At 41.5% G+C, this 21,148-nt stretch overlaps 1 protein-coding gene across 1 annotated transcript in view; it reads right to left on the bottom strand.

Moving 5' to 3' along the window:
• Positions 1 to 13,527, bottom strand: part of PHLDB2 (pleckstrin homology-like domain, family B, member 2) — a 55,588-nt gene extending 42,061 nt beyond the window's left edge. The window contains exons 1-3 of the mRNA XM_010132999.1: positions 13,423 to 13,527; positions 8,691 to 10,039; positions 318 to 701 (exon numbers count right to left, since the gene is read on the bottom strand). Of these exons, the coding sequence (XP_010131301.1) occupies positions 318 to 701; positions 8,691 to 10,039; positions 13,423 to 13,477 (1,788 nt within the window). The 5' untranslated portion in view covers positions 13,478 to 13,527. The remainder of the gene's footprint in view (positions 1 to 317; positions 702 to 8,690; positions 10,040 to 13,422) is intronic.
• Between the last annotated feature and the right edge of the window lie 7,621 nt (positions 13,528 to 21,148).

Here is a 21,148-nt window from a genome sequence, read left to right as displayed (position 1 = left end):
GTGCTAAGCAGGGTTCCCGATACCTGCCTTATTTAAGTAGCTATAATTGTTCAAGAAAATCCTTCCCCTCCAGAAAATCCTACAACTCTTCCTGAACTGTACATCACTCTGAAAAAAAAAAAACAAACAAAACCAAACCTTCCAGTACCAATAGCTTCCACTGAAAATGAAATAACCATCTGCTGTCTGCTAAGTTGTATGATCTCTGAGATTAATTCTCACACCTAAGCCATCCTAACTGTGATCCATGCCAGGACAGCCAATTCCTAGAGGAGGATGGAACCTGGATTTTAGTCTTTGCTCCTAGAGAGTGTTACCTTTGGTGTGATGCTTAGGTAGGACGATTCGGTGGCATCCTTCAGGAAGCCAGGAGCAGCAAAAGGGGGAGACTTCACACTTTCATTGAAGTGCTCATCAGCTCTCAATCCTCTAGAGGAGAGGAAAGCAGCAGTGCCGCGACTGTGGTTGCTCAGCTCTGAGAAATCCGAATCACTTGCAGATGATTTCAAATGGTTTCTGAACCTCGTTTCCAGATTCATCTGGGAGTCTTCGAACACTGAATCTTCATCGGAGAGCTGTAGTTTTTCAAGTTCTTTGTTAATTTTTTGAACATCAGCAACTGTTGTAGCTGCAGCAGGGTCGCTGTCAGATTTGGAGTATTCTGCACACAGATTGAGGATTGTTTCCAGCCGCTGACGTTCCTAGTTTAGAAAAAGATAATAGCACTAATCGTCACATGTGAACTAAAGTAAAGGTGAAGTTAAAAAAAAAAGTTTGCTTTTTTTTTTTAGTGATTCAAGTCCCTCAATTCCATGTATGTCTCTAGTACTTAGAAATAACAAACAGATATACATAAATAAATCATGGTGCAAGATGATAAACCAAAGTTAACCTGGAATAAGAACTTAAAAAAAATAAATGTATATTTCACAGAAATAAGCAACCACTTAAATAAGCTGTCCTAACACTTATTTATCTTTTCAATGTAGAAAATATTATTAATATCGTTTATTCAGGTTATTGTAACCATATTCCATTTGTATGTACACATGCCCGGTGAGCTCAATCTATAATTCACTAAATGTTCCACATTACATTTACACTATAGTCTTACCAAGCTGCAAAATATCGCACAGATTTTCCATGAACTCACTCATTCCTGACTTTTTTGGTCTTCTGTTTTGGTTTTGTATTCCCTTTTTTGGAAGAGAATAAGTCCACATTTTGAAACACAGCTTTAAAAGCATTAACGGAAAAATACAGCATCACATCTAAAATACAATAGATGTCAAATGCACTGAAGTGGGGGAAATCTTTATTTGCCAGTTAACTCAAATTCTCTATGGATTTATACTAACATTTCAAACTTGAGAATATGAAAAGCTGTGCCAGTTTGACCTGATGTGTTTCAAGTTGTTATATAAACATTTAATTCCCGAAGGATTTCTAGATCTCTACGATACTTTATACTAAGTAATAGAAGGCTATATTTCTTTTTATTCACTGAATGCATAACTCCCTGTAACTTCTTTTTTGGATGAAATTCTTTTTACTTTTTCATTTTTAAGAGGTAATGCTTTTACATAATTTCACATTTCTTTTGCTAAAGAAGAAAAATAATGTAAAGGAAAAATTGCTTACCATAAGCCTATTGAAAATTCTGCTGGAAAAAAGACCACTGTGAGAGTTCCGTGCTTGCCATTAATACCTGCACTAATGACCTCATTTCTGATTTCTAGAAAATCTTTCTTAATTTTAGTAGTATTTAAAAAGAAAGCAAATAACCCCAAATCCTCAGCCTCCTACCCCAGGACCCACTGCAGATGTATTTGCTTTCCAAGCTCTGCCTGGCATTACAGTTGCAAACAGGATTTGCAAAGCAGCTCTTTCTGACAATCCTAACACTCTCTTATGCCCGACAGCAAGGCATAACAAGGATCAAGCAAAGCAGTTCAGGCAATGCATTACCTGCCCTTTCCCTGCAGCAAGCCAGTGGAGTTTTATGAAAATTTAACACCAGTTTACAAGCACCCAGCTTTTTATACAGCAACCAAGAGATTACCCAGTAAGTGTATGCACTACACGTTCACATTACCCTGCATCACCCGCTGTTAAAAGCTGCATTTCTGAGCTGGAGAACCCATCTGAACCCATGCATCTCCAAGCACTACCCAACCGAGAGAGCACTGCGAGACAGCAATTTTGCCTTCAAGTAGCTTATTCCCAGGTTCCCACTGCAGGTTTCCTCTGAAGCCTCCTGTAGTGGCACCGGCCGAGATGAGCTGCTGAAATAATGGAGCCTGGGGAAGCTGCGGGGCAGCAACTGCAACTTTCTATTTTCCACGAAAAGGGTCCAGCACATTCTGCAAACATCCTTCAACCCCAAATGATCAACATAATTATAACTCCCCAAAGCCCTGTTCCCTCCAGGCAGTCACTGCCAGACCCTAAGCCTCTTCCCTTACCCCTCCAATGCTGCTGTCCTCCCTCTTACTAAGTCTTTTGGCCACACAACCCAATTCCTAAAGAGCTGTGCAAGTGCTGGCTGGGATTGACGGTAATTATGCAGCTCTCCCTGTTGTGACAGCACCAGGCCTGGCCCTTTCGTGCAGTCATCATAATGGTTATAGACGGGAAACAGAGCATCGGGACATGACGTACCACCCTTCCCTGCAACAACAGGGTATATCAAGCTACCCTGTGTCAAGCCTCCATCCCTTCAATAATAATAGGAAACGGCAAATTTCAAAGCACAGCTGCTGCTCGTCCTAGCTCAGGTAAGGGGCTCACAGTGCAAACCTGCCCTTTGCTGAGCAGTCGGAGGGGAGCGGGGGTGGTGGAAGGGAAGGATTCTTTTTTTCCCCCAAGTCTCAGATGCTCAGAAAAGCTTAAAAATTGCAGTAAAACCTCTGCCAGTCTTCAAAAAATTCCTGATGAACTTTCAGGCACATTACAGAAATACTGATATCTCTCAGCTCTATTTTGACATGTGCCAAGAGGCTTATGGACAGGAAGCTCTGTGGTTATTTTATACGCTCTATTCTCATCATTTCATCTCAGCCAACTCATTCCAGATCCAGCACACCTGCATTTAACTGTTTCCAGAATAAATTTCTGAGTCAAGCAGCAAGCTAGGAAAGAATGCGTGCAATGAAAAGTGGAAAATCAGCAGCACATGGAAAATCTATTCAATAACTTTGCAAGAAATACCACACAAGTTATTTGTGATGCTGAACACGGCAGAGAGGGAAAACATGGTATGTCAGAAGAAGGAAATTTGTTTAAAATTTGCTCTGGTGGGAGGGAGACGTTTAATCAAGCCTTGTAAGCCTTTCAGTGTATTTCCCCATAAAATGTCCTTTCTAACAGTCTAAAACATCTCCATGTATTTTCTGTGGCTCTCTTGCCTGCTACCAAAAAAGAGTACATGCAGGTCTTGTACGCTTTCTGCCTGAGCAGTTCGACCACTCCTGGCCTTGACAAAGCTACACACCTCCTATGGATAGCTGCAAATTTAGGTGCTGAAGGAGAAAGGTGGGAAAGGGGATAATAACCCTCTTCTGTTATTGATTAACAACGATGTTAAGAGACATCCCTGGTACACTGCAAAGAAAATTTTCCAAAATAGCAGAGATAAATATCTCCCACTTTTTAAACAACAACCACGTCAGTGATTCTGGATTTGTTCATCTGCTGCATGTCACGTTCATTAATTTTACAAAGGCATCGAGGTAATGCTCTATCTAGACATCAAGGCAAGACCTGGCTAATGAGCTGAGGCAAGCAGGAAGCTTTTTAGGTAACTGCCATTCGCAAGTGCCATGGATAATGCCATGTTTCATTAAAAACACATGTGCAGTCTGTCCTTTGTGACGAACGCTAATGAGAACTACAGCTAGTCCATGTGGCCGAGGCTTCCTTTACCTGAAGAAGAGGCTGTTGTTCCTTTCAGCTACCAAAGAACAGCACTTTTCCACTGTTGCTCTTTAAAAACTGCACGGGCAGGCAAAAAACAAGCTTCACAGAAAACAGCTGGAGCAGCAGCTAGTCAAAAAGGATGGAGGCGGGGTGGAACGGCAGAGAGACTAGGGATGAGAGCTGCAGAAACACCCTGAACTTTCTTACAAATACATTCAGTACCCAACGGACAAGAAGCAGGAGAAAGGTTTCTCTTTCCTTCCTGCATTTCTAAGGAGCTGGTGATTTCACACCTGTCAGACACCGAGAAGCTTATTTCAAAGCTAGACTTTAACTGTGTCTGAGAACAGCTCACCAACTGTTCTTCCCTGCCCCTCCAGTTTGTACCAGTTTTTCACTTCTGCCTTGTTTATTTCACCATTTTCAATCCTTGTTTTGCTATAGTTAGTCTTTTGGCTCTGAGTTTACCGCTAGCAGCACAGAATTTGGAAAAAGCACTCATATTTCATGTCCATCTCTCCCAGGCGATATGCAGGCAACCTTTCACAACAGAGGCATCTGCATGGAGATGCACTGCAGAGAGACCACCTCAGCTCTGAGCAGAACACCGGGTGCTGGGACTGGGCTGGCACGCCTTGTCCTCACCCTCCCAGTAAAGGTACAGAAGAAACGTAACAGTAAAAGCAGAAGTGGTGAGATGAGCAGCACGGAGTAGAGCCAGCGTGCAGGGAAGAACTGAGCAGATGACTTTCTGCAGAATTAGCTCCTGTATCGGCAGGCACGTATTTGGCTCCAGAGGAAATGCTGTTGACTTCCAAAATAACAGCGTTGTTCAGACCATTGCCCTTTTGCCCTATGGTACCTATGTAGATGCTCCTTTTCAAATCACACTGAGGACAGGAGCCCAAAGACTACGGCTCTGGTGTAGTACTTCAGTTCTGTATATGAGAATAGGTTTCCTGAAATTGATCTCTTCCTGGCCCATGCTGTTCATTTGCATAAAATATATGCTGCAAAAATTAAGAATATGTAATCCACACTTGGGATTATTAAAGATCCCAGAAAAATGTTTTGGAACACAGTTAAAATTGAATGTTCCTGAAAATTTACTGCATCCTCATTTACATTCTGTGGGGATTTTTTTATCCTATTACACAACACCTGTTCATTTACTAAACTACATTGATGTTAAGTAGCTATACTGTAACACTATAGAGGCTGTCAAATCTAGTGGTGGGGAAAATTACCTTGATCTAACCTTTGTCTACTTGGCCGGGGTTCCTGTAAGATGTAAGTCACTTGCACTTTCAGATACAGCTTGGGTACTTTATGTTTAAAAGGTCTATAAAAAGACACAGTGCCAATATAATTTTATAAAACATGTATTTGAGGTTTTCTAAGCTCTGTGGGAGATTTACGTGAGCTCTATTAACCATCATTTTAAAGCAGTATCGCCTTGAAAATTCCAAAATATTTTCATTTCACTTTCCCCTCACATGAGCACATCTTACTGAATTGTAATGCATCAGTGCAAACAAGGCACAGGAATAGTTTGTATTATTTCTTACTTGCTGAATAAACTTAATGAAATTCAATTTTCTTCTGACTGTGAAAAAGTGGACGATGAAATAAGCTCCTTGACTTTTATTATGGCTCATTTGGGCATCAGTCATACAAGCTGAAATCTCTCCCAGCACAATTCCTTCATTAAGAACCATAAGTTCATAGATCCATTCAGAGAGCCGGACTATGGAAGGTATCATGAAGACACCGCACATGTAATTTTTAAGTACTTACCACCATCTAGAGGAAATACATTGTACTGCCTAAAAACTAGCAGTTAAAAAATCAAGTTCAGTGCTATTCAAATGAGCAGATATCAAACACATCAGCTGGCCTTAATATCTATGTTGTCTGTGCTGTTCCAACCCAGACCTCCCCATGGACTGAAAACAAAGACTGCCTTTCAGTTCCAGCAGCTACCATATTTGGGCTTTTTTCTCAGACAGGAAAAAGAGTGAGATTTCCTCTGAAATAAATAATAATAATAATAAAATTCAATAGCTAACGATCTCATTGAATATTCTTAGATCATGGTGATATTTTTTCTCCTTGCTTACAAGGCTGCTGGGATAGCTTAGCAATAACTATGACTTCTATTTGTAAAGGTTGTATAGACATCCCTACATCAAGATGCAACGTTTGGTCAGCTAGGCTGGAGTGGAAGCAGAAGCGGATTGTGACCCACCAGTGCACTGCCTGTGCAAGCTCCAGGTGTAAACTCATGCTGTTCCACCTGCTCCCACAGCCCACCACTCTCCAGTGCTCAGCACCAATGGAAACTCCGGTTCCTCCTGCTCCTCGAGCCACAGAGGAACACGCTGGCAAAACAGAAGTGGCACCAGTCTTCAGCTAGTTTGGGTGAACCCAGCCGTAAAAGGCAAACCAAAAGAAAGAGACAGGGAGAAACACCGAATTCTGCACAAGTACATGCATGTCTTTTCTGTTTGGTGCACGGGAACAAATTAACACTCAGATGTTAAAATCACTTCAGAAAATACTGCAATGTATTTTTACTGTTTGTACCTTTTATTTTTTTTTAATTCTCTGTTTATTTCTTTGGGCAATGACAGCAGATGATTTGGTTTCATGTGCAGGCCGTAGCAGCAGCTCAAAATGCGAACTTCCAGAGGAACCTCTTTCACTTAAAAACCAAACCAAGCACAAGTAAAACCCATGGAATAATTTATAAATAAAAGAAAAAATGAAAGTAAATGGAAAAGACCAAGCACAGATACTAAGTCAGATTACAATGCGTGCCAAAAACAAAAAACCCCACCATCCACAAGTGAAAAGCAGCTGTCAAACACAGCACCCCAAAACCACTCTGTGCCAGCAATATAGCCATGGAGCAGTGCTGGTACAAAGAAAGATGCTCTCTACTTCTTTGCATCTGGACCATGGAGCTGTCTAATCCTCTAAAAAGGAAGCTTATGTTTCTGATGAAGTTCTCTAAGCAGTCCTACATTTTTCTTCTGCCTACCTTGCTTCAAAAACTGTGTGGAAGAGTCTTGCGTTTACACAAGGACACCAGGACTAGGAAGAAGTGAGATTTGTGAAAGGAGTGGAGGGACAAGAAAGAGAAGGCAGCAAGAAGTGAGAGAAACAACTTGCCAGCATTTCTGCTGATGCTTCCCACTTTCACATGCACAAGCATAAGTAACTTTTCCTAAGCCACCCAGTAGTTTCCACTGGCAGCTGGCCCTCCTCTCCCCAGGGAGCCCAGCCCCTACTGCTGCGAAGCTGCAGCTTCAAGGATGCTGGCAGAAGTTTCAGGGGGCAAAGGAGGTCAGGGGCATGCATGCCCTGCTGCTCACCGAAGTGGGAGAGGAGCAGTGCCTGCCATTCCCTCATACCTGCACTTCAACTCTGCAGCCCTGGCTCTAAGCAGGCAAAGACAAACATTTTCACATCTTACAAAACAGCGAGTATCCTACAGACTACAGTGCTAAGTGGATTAGGGATAGAAAGGCAGGCTCCTGCCTGCATAGCAGGTTCCTCCCCAACTTGTGTCTAGGACATATGTGAGATACGAGGAAGACATCTGAACAGGTTACAAGCCTTCAGCTGAATCTGCTCACAACCGCAGCTGGATATGGGAGCAGTGGCCCTGCACAGGTGCTGGGCCATTGCTGGGGTCCCTTGGGCAGCCCCTGCCCCTGCACCCTGCCCTACCGTGGCTTTTCACCTTGGCCTGCCTGGAAAGTGAACTCCCCTGCAAGCTTGCTCTCTGTATGCAAACTAGACAGGTTTAATTGTATCCTATCTCCATTTTGCTCAAAGCCATAAAGATTTGAAATAAAGCACAGAAATGTAAAGACAATGTCTCAAATCTAAGACTCAGCAATACAAATTGGCCCATCTAACAACCCTGGTTTCCATGCAGACAAAAAAATCAGTACAATGTGAATACTTGGTAATCGGGTCAGAGACTCTTGTAGCCACTGAGAAAACTTCAAAGAAATACTAAGCATCTTTTCAAAGACCTTTTCAATTAAAAAAAAAAAAAAATCTGTTTCAACATCTTCCTGTGTTCTGAAGACTTTTTTCTTTCCTATCGAGGTTGTTTCAGTAACACATAAATTACATCTTACTACCAAGTTTAATCCCAAGCTGAAGCAGTATGCGCTGCTTTACATTGACTAGAGACAAGACAGAAACTCTGTCCCCTCTGCTACTCTCCCTTTTGGGAGGGGGAGAAGCAAAGCAAGGAGGCCTATGTTTCAGTGAAAATCAGAAGGAAAAACCACACAAGCAGAGAAAGCTATGATGATGGATGTTGAACCCACACTAGTGTATACCTGCCTCTGCTGCACACATGGCTGACAAGCTTATAGTGGAGTCTCATGTTTTTTATCCACTTACCACAAAACTGTGCCCTCCCCTAATACAAAAAAAGTGCTGGATCCCATCAATGCACTTTGTGGGTTGTATGTATGTAGACATTTTTACAGAGCCCACAGGATGACTTAAAGCAATTTACATGGCTTCCAGCATTTTTTTTTTTTTGAGATGGCTGAATGATACTGACTATCCAAGCTGTTACAGCAGCACACTATTAGCATTAGCTTCATGGAGTGCTATAATAAACAAGGCATCTGAAGCAGGCAACATTTGAATCTCAAAACACAGAAGCTCATACTTTGCTGATGTCTAGATCTGGGATGGACCTTTTGCAAATTGTAACTGCCATGAAAAACTGAAAAAATTACCAGCCGTTCCATCTCCTGCTCCCGAAGTCGCTCCTCCCTCTGTCTCCTGTGATAGTCCATGAGGTCTTCTCTTCCTGAAATTGAGCTAATGCTGTTCTTCCGCTCTCGCACGGATGTTTGCAGTGAGTTTGGTGTCTGTCTGTAACTTTCCAGCTCTGGGTCATCAAGTTCCACGGAACTGGTGGAAAGGTTTCTTCGCACAGAAAATGACCTGTCAAAATCCACTGGGGAGAAAGAGCTACTGGGACTTGTTCCTGAGAGTCCAAGTCTATCAAAATCATCAGAAAGATATGGGGAAGAAGGTGCTAAAAACATTTTTTTAGCAATTCGAGGGCTTGCAGGAACACTGAGCGTTGAGCTGACATAGGGATTATTCCCAGAGACAGAGTTTGCATGTGGTAAAACCCCTGAGCTGCAAGAAGAAAAATTCAGGTAATTATCACCATCTAAAGCATTCTGAGGTAGATCTTTTTCTCCAAATTTTTTCCTTTTAGTATTACCCAGAGAGCTTCTGGGGGGCAAACTTAATGGCACCAGCTGGCTTTCTGTGGATTTATAAAGTCTGGGTAGGGAACGACTGTACATTCCCATATGACTTAGAGATCCAGCCGAGTATTTTCTAGGCCGTGAAGCCAGGGTCTCCATCATCACATCCTTGTGCTTAGCTGGTTTTATGTGAAGAGCCAGGCTGTCTTCAATATTCATTCTCCTGCCTTGCTTTGGGCTAGAAGGCATGCTGGCCGCCCCTGAATTGCTAGCAGGTGAAAGCATCAGCTCATTCCCCGAGCTTCCATTCCACATGGTCAGAAGTGAACCCGAGATCTTCTTCGACTCCAGCATTCCTGGGAAGTAGACATTGTCATATGATTTGTTTTTAAGACTGTACTTTGAGTAGTGAAACTTATCCATGTGTCCAATGGATTTTTCATTTTCTCTGCTGGCATAAATATCAAAGTCTGTCCTTCCTAAACTGTACCCACTGAGGGATGGAGATGCACCTGATACAGAACCCAAATGCTTTACAGAGATGTTTTTATCTGCAAGATATGGGCTTTCACAGGAGAACTGCTTCCCTCCTTGAATTTTGGTAACAGAGTGTATATTTTTAACACTGGAGGAAGGATTAGATTTAACTGGCATAGGTTGTGAAAGGGTTAAATAAGAGCCAGCGTAGTCCCCATTTGTTTTAAATTTGAGACTTGATGAATATTTCTTCGTGTTGAGGTTTTCCGTAATATCCTGGAGACCATTTTCAAGGGAATTCGCCACAGAACCCTTTACCAAACTAGCATTTTGTAATTCCATCTGGTTTTGTGTGTGGTTATACTCTGCCATAATCTTGCTGGAATCTGTAAGGAAGAGAAAACAAGAAAAAAAGCTTTTAGCAAGTGAGTAGCCTTTTGCATGTGCACGCCTGCACACTAACTTGAAAAGAACACCTTTTGTAGCAGTTACTGTGCTTGTCATAACTGTCTCAGAACATTAAGCAAAGGAGGGGATGCACAGCTTTCCCATCTTTGTTTTTGCAAATGATGGAGTCTAAAATAAGGGGTAGAGGGACATCACTAAATTTGTACTACAAATCAGCAACACAGCTGGGAAGAGGTCAGACTCCTTGGTGTCCTATCTACTGCAAAGGGCTATGGCTCAGCCTTCATAATCCTGAGCCTCCTAAAATGTCTGTGAAGTAAGGAAGTATTACTGTCCTGATGTTTTACAGCTGAGAAACTGGGGTGCAGAGAGACAATGCAAAGCAGACAGCAGAGTAAAGAATTGAACACAAGTCTCCCAGGGCTCAGGAAACAAAACGTAAGATACTGCTCTGGACCACTTCCTCTTTTAACCTGTGCAGCTAGTGCATCCAAGCCCCAATATACTAACGAGCTCAATTCAAAGCTCAGCAGGAGTTTGTTACCGTTCTGCTTACTCTGTGGATTGTCGTGCAAAGCTTCATCGAAAAGTATAAAACCAAGGCTCGTTTTTCCAGGTGTTTCAGTTCAGTGATCTTAAAATACAAAGCTGTAACTAAATCTGCAAAGAGCACATTAGTTACAAGATAGCCTTAAGGAAGTGTAATGCTAGGCGCCACACCTTCATTCAAAACAACAAAAACATAGGACCATTAAAAACACTGACAGGGGTTTGAAGTTCCACATCCTAACACTTGTTCAGAATTACAATTTATATTCTGGAAGAGGACACCAACCAAAAAAGCCTGTGCTGTTGTTGATGTTATTGTTCAACAATGTGTCAAGCTCCAGCCTACAGTTTCAAGCCCCAATTTGCTGAAAGCAAAGAAAGGAATTCAGCTCCTGACAGTGTCACTGCAGGAGATAAACATGAGTCCCAGCAGGCTTGCACTCAGACCTTAGATGATGTAGAAATGGCACCATTAACATTTACAGCAGCATCTTGGGTGTTACGGCAAAGCACATCTTAGGCTGCGCTTTGAACTAATGAAGCATTCTTCGGTGTCACTTCCTGCAGCACCAGCGAGTGCTTCCTCTGAAAGTAAGGGACAAATCTGGATTTACTCTTGGCTCAGTCACATTTCACCTGTGACTTCAGCCACCTCACGAGAAGCCTAATCTCAGCTTGCCACTTGGCAGGAAAACCTAACATTCAAATGTGCAAAGCGCCTTTAAAATCCTTGGAGGCAATACTTTAATCCTCTTTCCAAGTACCACTTTAGACAATTATATGAACCTAGACACAAAACTTGAATGCCCACCCCTCACCAGAGCTGCTATGATCCAGTTTCATTGAGGATCACTAGGTTCAGAATCCTAGTGGAAGGTGGCAATGAATTCTTTGAGAGGGCCTTCATTTCTGGGACCTTCTTTTCTAAGAAAGCAAAAAATCCTGGAATCCATTCCCGCCCAGGACATCAGTCAATAGACCTCTGTTGCACAGGCTTCCTCAACCCAGACTGTGGTGAGTCTAAGTGTGTAACAACACATCTTCCTCAATTCTTAAGAAACAGCCCATAAATTTAAGAACAAATGTAACCATCATTAATAATGTAATGGAATAGGCAGAAGATAAAAGGAATCAACATTACAGGAGGGGGAAACAAACAAAAAACCAAAATCAAACACCTTCTTGAGCATAGTGGACCTGGCTAAGTGTGTGTTAATTAGAAGCTCTGGTAGTGGCCAAAAACATTAACCTGTAGCTTCAAAACCAAGCCTCAGGTTTACAACAACATAGAATTTAATATTTTTATGCTGACTGTGATTTTACTGCCTGTAATCTTAATGCATTTGTTATGATGACACAACTAAATTGCCTTTGAACCAGTAAGTTCACAGAGCTCTCCGTTAGACCATCACTGCTGTGAGCAGTGAAACTGCAGTTTCTTACAATTTGAGGTTTTACTGGACATTTTTTTAGCTATTTTCACAATTTTGTATCAACAGGAATGATGAAGTTCAAATGAACAAAGAAGGAACATGACCGAGGTTCAACAGAACTCTTGTCAGGACAAGACAAAATCATCTGGATAAGATCAACCATTTATCATATTTGTCGTGTTATAAGAAAGAAGGAACAAGACGTAAAAGTTACTTAACAGCACAGATATAAAGCACAATGTATATGCCTTGTATACTTCGCCTTTCACTGTGGAATGGAAGATAATTTCCATCCTTGTCTCTCCTTCCCTCTTCCAAATCTCTCTTAAAATTGAAAGCTAATCTCACATCAAAACTGTACTGTCCAAAACATAGCTTGAAGACAGCTGAAGTTCAAATGTTTTTGCATAAATTCCACTGGCTTCTATATAAGTAGCTTAGCAGACTCATTAATAGGACATTAATAATTGTTTATTACTCCCTTGCAACACCAGTAGAGCACATTTAATCCTACAAAGACTGGATGCTTTTGCCAAAAAACAAGTTAGCTCATGGAAACTTTCAGGCCTGTTCACCACAGCAATGAAGGGTTCATTGTACTTGAAATCCAAACAAGTACAGTAAGAAAAGGTCATGACACCTTCGTGTAGCTACTTGGATTCAACCTTTCTCTACTACACCTTATACCAGTTCTTCTGCGTTTTTGGTTCCAGTACCACAGCGCCCGTAATCATATGGTTAAATCCCAACTGGACAACAGCATGTGTTTAGTTGAACTGTAGCTGCTTTCCACAAACCAGATCTTGTTTCTTCCGTTTATTTTTAAGGCAATGTTTAGGATGAGGCTTTGTGACTATGCCAGGGTGCTTTATACATCCTGGCTAACACTGTCTTTGCATGCAGCTCTAAGGACTGCGGCCGGGAGCTGCAGCATGTGACATGCCCTGAACCCATCCTGCATCCAGGTCAGCCCCAGCTTTTTCTTGGTAACCTTCAGCACAGAGTGCAAGGTTCTTTGTTCTTTGTTGAGCAAAATATTTGCTGCCTGAAGCTACACAAAAGGAAATTCTTCCTTTTTTTTTTTTTTTTTAATTTTCTACACCACCTCCACCCCCATTCCTTTTCTTCCCTTCCCAAGTTGTTTAGCTGGGGGTAAGCGATATCTGTTCCAGCCTGGCATTAAACTGATGGGGGAGGGTTGGCTGTCTGCAGCGTATCCAGCTGTGGCCTTATTTTGGCTGGTAAATGGAGTTAGACATGGAATAAGAACAGAACACTGATCTTATCCATGTGTCAGAATCAAAGGATCCAAATCAGTAACAAATTCTGAAAGATTTCATTGCATTTACAAACAAACTTCATTTTTATTAATTGATTACCTGATCCAACATTCTGAAAGGAGGAGAGGTTACTTCTGTTTGGGTTCATACTCATTTTCTACAAGATGGTTAAAACAACGCAAATTTGACAGACAAGTTTTGACCTGCAAATAAAGTAACAAAAGAAAAAAGTGCTGTGTTAAGAAGAGTATTCTGAGAATGATTTCCAACTGTGTAATATAAATCAAAATTGGCTTTTCCTATGGTAAAATTTGCAGAGACAACTCAAAACTAAGTTTGTTGAAAGGTATTTGGAAAGGGCACTTTGTGTTTAATGTGGAGACTGTGACGAAGAAAACTGTCTGCAGCCGTTTTATCAGTTTAAAAGTCCATATAATTTATTTGATAATCAGCTATTATCTACAATCCTGGCTCTGGGCAGGCAGTTACTAGTCACAACTCCTGAGTTTTGTCTGCGATCCTGTGGCTTCCTGAAGAAATCATTAACAAGGTTGGACTTTTCTGCTGAGGATTTTATTTTTGAAATCCCATAACCCTATTTCAGCCCACACAACTCCAGCATCCTGCAATTGTGAAGAAACCTATGCAAAAACAGGTATGCAATCCAAAACACATAAAATGTTCTGGCACACAGTGATTTCTCAGGTTCCAAAGAAACCAGACTAGGAATGCAAAGAAATTCTTTAAAGATTACCAAAAATAAATTAAAAAAAAAATTACAGAACATTTGATATGCCTACAGGAGAGACTTGGCTTAAAAGAAATGCCAAAACTAAATCTAAATCCAAATAGAAGATTTCCAGTGAGTTGCTCTGTTAAAAGATTTATTTTTTTATTTGATACACACATATGGTTTTAAAAGGTCTACAAAAAAGGATTTTTAAAAAAATTGCATCAAGTGACAAAATTAATGGTGACCATCTGTAGGTCCTCTGGGCTTTAACTCTGGACAAGCAAATAGAAACGCAGCAGAAAAACAAGTGAAGAATGGAGACAGATGTCTGGGGCTGTCTAAAGATGAGCCACCTATTTAATTAACCACAGTCCTCACATCAGCAGCGTTTCAGGTCTCTGTTGCACAGACTTTTCATGCTATGCTTTCCCACAATATTCTTCCAGGAGAAGGGAGCTGACTGCTAATCCCTGCAGAGGGAGGCTCCTTCGCAGTGACCTCTGGCTTCTCCCTCACCTGTTCCTCCCAAGTTGCTCTCCCACGGGGGCTCCAGGCCCTGCCCCTCACCTCTGCTCCCCTAGGAATTCTTCTGCATTGGTCTCACTTTGCAGTGCTTTTCCTTTCTCTGCGGAAGTCACTTCCCACTCCTAAGAAGACAGTTTTCACCCCAACAGGCACCTCTCACTGCCTGAGAGCGAGAAGTGAGCCTCACCCCAACAGCATCCTCCACGAACACAACTGACCATCCCCTGAAAATGGCATTTCTCTACCAGGAGCCAGGGTGAGGAAGGAGACCCTCAGAGCACTGCACCTTGAGGGGGGAATCCACCCACCACATCTGCCCTTTCCAGCAACCACATGACTGAAGTTCTCCAAAGCAGATGGTGGGAAACAACCCGGAGAGCAGATAGCTTTTCAACCCGTGTTCTGTGCTGAACAGGTTATTTTGCTGACATGAAATATTTACAATCCTTTTCACTCCAGTGGGTCTTCTACCCACAGAAAGATTCATTCTATAATTCCTTCCAGATTGACTTATATCCTTCAAACTTAAAACTTGTGTAACATCCCAGGCACCTTCTTTGCCAGGAGCGTGGCTATGAGCTGACTGCAGACCTCCTGGCAGGGCTGCAGCCAACAGTGCTGACCCTGGCAAGAGTTAGGAATGGTTCTCCCACTTGCAGAACTGGCTCTCTGCCTTTTGCCTGCCTATGAAACGTGAAGGACCAGGGCAGAAATCCTGTTGGAACTGCTGTTTCGTTGTCACCTTGGTATATCACTTGCATAATCTCTACTAAAAAATACTGCACTTCAAGCCCAGAGCTCCCCATAAAAGAATAAAAAACCGAACTTTTCAGGCTGTGTTCAACTTGACACAGAAAACTAGTGACTCTCAACATTTCACACTGTTCTGTAACAAAAGTATAATTATATCATTGAACTGAAAACTAAAACATGGACAAGTTGGAATTAAAAGACAGAAGAAAGGGTTGCTTTAGAAGAAAGGAAAAGGTATAATTTCCTCTATCTCTAACATTGCTGCTTTATGGTTAAAATCATTGGTAAGATCACCAAAATCCCCATCCTTTCTACCTCATAAGACAATGACTACCACTTAATCAATGTGACAAATGTGAAGGAGGGAACAGCTGAGAGGAAAGGGCTTCTATGTAATTGAAAATTCAATCTTCAGTTTGGTGAATACCTAGGTTTGCTAATAGCTGAAAGAAAAAAAAAAAGTCTCTTTTAAGGTTAAATATTTACATAGTTTCAGTTCAAGTTTGAGAACTCATTACACATCTCTTCTTAGAGGATAAGAGATCAGAGAAGTCATCACCTAGCAGTAATTGGATGGGGGAGGGGGGAACTTCAAGTCTCTCCACTGTGAACATAAACAAGAAACAATTAATGAATTAATGACCTAAGCAAACGAACAGCTCAAAATCTGCAGTTTATCTACTCTCATGAAATCATATTCTTTCAGATAAGGGTTATGCAGGGCCTCATCCAACAGCCAGCGAGGCTGATTCTTGTTACAGAACACATGCCTCACTCTGCCTTGGCTGGAATGAAGCAAAATTATTTCATCTGGGTTTTATAAAGTCATCTGAAGTGAATGTATACAGCATTACCAATCATGTTTCATCTCTACAGTGCCCAGGCCAAATTAAGTTTTGTTTCACTAACGACCAGAAGAAACAATGATTCATGACTCAAACAGGCAGCGAGTCAAACAAAGGATTCCAGTTTTAAGATATTATAACACAGAGCGGCTTTACAGTAAAACCTCCTTTCCCTTGGAGTTGGAGCCTAGAGTTGCAGCTCAACCACGCTGCAGATACAGCTCTACCCAGCATTTAGTCCCCAGGTTTAGGGCAGCATTTTCTCAGTAGAGAGCTTCTCTGCCCTTCCTTTATATCTGCCTGGCCTGACACCCACCTACATTTAGCTGTGTCTGCCATGGCACCCACTTTGCTCCTACGGTACCAATGCTTCAGGCATTGCTAAAGTGCATCTCTAACTGAAAATAAATGGGCGATTTTAAACAAAGCGCTCTAATTTGGCCATGTCTCCTTTAAGGCTTTTCTGCTCTTCCTTGTTTCTTCATTTCTGGTTTCTTGCAAAACATTACCAGTGGTTCCCAGCAGCTCCTGTCCACTCTCCTGTCTCTGACACTTCTCTTCAGAAACTTCTATAGCAGTGTACAGCCAGAAAACAGATGTAGCAACAAGTGATGGAGGGCAAGGACAAAAACTTATCATTGCCACCATCTGCACAACTTCATTAGAGTTTAATTTGTTCTGAAAGAAGAAGGTTTTCAAATTATTAGGGTTTGTTTCAACCGCCCCAATAAAACACATGCTGTTTTGGAAACAAGAAAGCCTCTTAAATTTTTACACCTTGAACAAAACTTGGTGAATGAGTGCAGATGGCTTCAGTGCCCAGAGGTTTGACTTTCCCATGGTATAGCACACCCGTGTGCATAAATGGTCTACTCCATTACCAAGATGATTTACTTTTCTCCTCCCTAATCTGAGGACAAGGTATTTGTTCCTGGTTAAATCAAGCCTGTTGCTTTTTTTTTCTCCCCAACTTCGTTGCTTATTTACAAACAGAAGTTTTGATAGGCTTAAACTGATGGGAAAGTAAAACTCACTGAGATCTCTAGTTTACCTCCCAAACCACTTAAGTGTAAATACACCTCTCCCCAACTCCTAAAAGACTACTAACTAAAACAATATATTCATAGAAAGGCATCTGCATGATTTGGTGGAGACTCTCTACCCACAAACAAGTGAATAGACACATCCTTAAGAGAGAGCACAGCCATCTCTGCCAAAACCTGGAAAACTCAGCAAGGCTGTTATCTAAAGGTCACTTTAAACATCCTCCTTCATTTCCTCCTCCCCAGCAACACAATATACTAAACCCTAAGCTGCAGCTAATTTCCTGCCAGCAGAGCCTTGAAATCTGCTTCGTCCTAGCCTTTCACCATATAGGTCCTGCAACACACTGGTCCCAGCGGTGCAAGCGAGCACAAGGTCTGGTTACAGGCACGGGGTGTTAGTTCCCAAGGCTCACAGCTTGGCACCTTCACCAACACTAAATAAATTAAAAATCAAATATCTGTGAATCAAATTTGAGTAAGTCACTCCCTTGTGATCCTGCCGTTTTCTGATGTGGAAAGGGGAGTGGCAAAGGAAATCGCTCCTAGGGCTTATCTTTTCCTCCAAGAAATTACCGTGTTGGATATTGGAGAAGGAACAGAAAAAGGGCAATGCAACAACAACAGCAAGCACACTAAGTAACTTTATTCCTCTCATAAACCACATCTATTTTAGTGGAATAACTACCTCAGCTACTCCAAAAACTGCACCCAAATGCAAATGTAACATTTTTAATTATTCTGTCCTCCTCCATGTATATGCATGATTCTCTCCTACTTGATAAGGATTGATGTTGTAGGCATTGTCAAATCAATTGCTCTTTCCAGTAGACAAACTATGTAATCATTTTAATCAGGTCATGACAACTGACAATTTTAAATGCATATCAAAAATTAAAACATTCATTACTGTGTAAATACTATACTTTGGTGACTACAAATTGAAATTTAAACAATTGACATGAGACACCGACTGCCAAGTGTGACCAAATAAAAATCATTGAGAAGATGTTGAAGCTTTTTAACTTTTGTACCATAACAGCTCCTCTTATCTGAAATTGAAACTGTTCAAATACACATTTCAATGAATCTAATCTCATTCCTATGCATTTGGTAGGACAAGGGATTAGACCACCTGCTCAAACTGCATTATTTTAGTAGACATCACTGCCTCCTCCTTATTTTGCCGTCACACAAACCACTGTTTCATCTGGACTAGTTCACTAAGTTGAGGCAAGAAGGAGAGTTAATTCTATTCTGCCCAAACAAAAGCCACCAACAGGTAGAAATATGTTACAAGAGACTTCTGTTAAACCAATGAACTCCTTTCTTCATACAGAAAAAGAGGGCTGGCAGAGGAAAAGCCGACTTCAAGTCATAGTCCTCTTTTCTATCTTGGTACCTTTATGGCAGTTAAGAGTGAGTTATCTGACCCAATGACTGATTCATCTCACACCAGTAACAACAAACTCCCTGGTATTATTCTGACACTATTTCATTGACTTCTTTCCTATTGAAAATTTAAGCATGCTCAAAAGATTTGCAAATCAAGACTTAAAAATTTCACACAGACATGGCAAATAGAAAGCTCTGCTGGTGGCTGGTGGATTGTGATTGCTTATAACTCATTGTGCAGACTAACAAAATCCAAAACAAACACCACAGCTGGTGTAGTAATAAATGCACATGAATATTCTAGACCAATATAATTATCACTCCTGAGAGCCAGGAAATACCTAGGTTAAATCTAAAATTTCAGGAAAGAGGTTGAGTGAAAAACAAGTATGAATCCAAATTCATACTGTACAGGAGCAGAAAGACTCTAAAGCAAAGTTTCTCCTTTCCCATCCTACCTGACATGATAAATATGCCTCTAGGATGCCTCTAACAAATTCAGTGGGAGCTTACCATACAGAGCAGATAGGTAGGCAAGTCTCAGAGAATCTAAGCAGCTAGAAAAACTAATCAAAGACCACCTACACCCTTTTTTCTTTTTTTTTTTTTTTCCTTCTTGGATGTCCTTAGCATTTTTTTTCCTGTCTATTGCATCTTTCCACTCTCTCATGCAATCTTTGCCCGTGATCTGCTTTCATCTGTCCTGATTTCTTTCACTGCCACTTTGTGCCTGTCATTTCCTTCCGTTAATCAGATCCCTCCAGTGCCCACTTATTCTGACAGTTTCTGTCTCTCCTATTTCATTTGTCCATTTCTGCTCGATTTGTCTCCTTCCCAAGATGCTTGCCCCATATTTCTAAATGTCCCCTCTAGCTCTTTAATGCTTCTTCATTTTCCAGCACTCTCAGGGTATGGAGCATGCCCCCAGCCTAAATGCCTCTCATCACACTTGCTTGGCAAACCACATCCTGATGGTGACAGCTCAAGTGGCATCCACCATGGTTGTTGTGCTACCAAGTCATGGGCCTGCCCACACAAATCAGGGCAGCATTTATTAGCAAGTCCCAGAACTACGTTTCCTGAAGAGAGGAATACAGGTACTACACCTGCAGTTACACCATTTAATATAATTAAGGAAGTTAAATTAAATTGTTCTCTTAAAAACTGATGCCACCGGCACGAGATTTGAGTAAGAAAAAACAAACCTGGTCAGATTTATGGAGTTCACTCCTACGTTACAGTCTCTGGAAGACCTTCCACAGGGGAAACCATGGCATCTTCATGTGTCCCACCAGTCTAAAACAAAACCTAATTGAACAGCATCTGCTCTGAGCGTCCAAAATGGGGCATTGTCTTATAGCTGTTTAGTTAATTCAATGGGAAGCACTGTTTGCTGTACTGGCAGTTAGCACGCATCAGAATTAACTGTTTCAACAAATGAAAACAGAGAGAATACCCTCCATATGCAGTGAACACAGCGTTAATTCCTTCATAAACAATCACCAGCACTTTCCCCCACCCTTTCATTACTTCAGCTTTCTCTCGATCTCCAAGCGGAGAAGACAGACCAAATCTTCCCATCCACACCCACTTAGTCCCTTCTGATCCAACTCCAGCCTCAAGGTGGACTTTCAATCTTTACCTCACCCATTCTGTGCTCCCTGTCTAAAAACAAAATACTCCAATTTTTTTCCTGATAGACTTTGTTCCTTCCTCCACAATGGTCAGTTGGTGTCTTTGCGTACTTCCAAGGAGCTGGTTGCTAATCTGATAAACACAGACAGTAACTGATACGGAAAAAATGGAAAAAATTACTAGTCTTCCTGTCCTGGTTGCTGCCAAGATTTCCATTCCCCTCAGTAAGAACATTCCCCTCAGTAAGGGCACACAAAGGAGTCAATTTAACATTTGTCAAAACTGAAGGGAAATAAATTTCTGGTCTGGAAAAGAAACTGCATAAACCAAACAAAAATGGTACAATTGACTCTGGAAATTACACAGTGTTAGTGTATGACTGCCCTAAAAGTATCTTTCTCTATTTATCCTCTTAATTCAGCCTACACCACCCCTTGACAGCATAGGTAGGCACTCTTACATCTTCTAATTACTTCATCTCCTTTCTCTCCTACACTGCTCTCTTCTGCTGTGCGAAAGCAAGCCCATCCTTGTCCTTTGCAATTCCATTTGGCACTACCATCCCTTACCTCCTCCCATCTCTCTTCCTTTCCCATGTTAATATCTTATCTTTGGGGACCTTTTCTATGAGAATATAGAGAAAGGAAAAATTGAGAACTTGACCAAATGTGAGAACTTGCAAAACGGGAATGTGCAACACAAAGATGATGTTCTGACTGGCACCATGTCCACCCAGCTGCCCTGGAGATGCAGTCATGGAGGACTTGGGCACGTGCAGAGTCACGGTGCGCAGACAAGACGACACACTGACAAGATGTGCATTTAGGGGGAAGGAATTGGTGACAAAAGCCATATGTTTTAAGATCACACAAGTACTCAGTGGCAGGAGCAGAAAG

This window comes from Buceros rhinoceros, unplaced genomic scaffold (genome assembly GCF_000710305.1).
Source record: "Buceros rhinoceros silvestris isolate BGI_N320 unplaced genomic scaffold, ASM71030v1 scaffold24033, whole genome shotgun sequence".
Lineage (NCBI taxonomy): Eukaryota > Metazoa > Chordata > Aves > Bucerotiformes > Bucerotidae > Buceros > Buceros rhinoceros.
The sequence above is the reverse complement of the archived record's forward strand: the minus strand, read 5'-3'. Positions and strand labels throughout refer to the sequence as shown.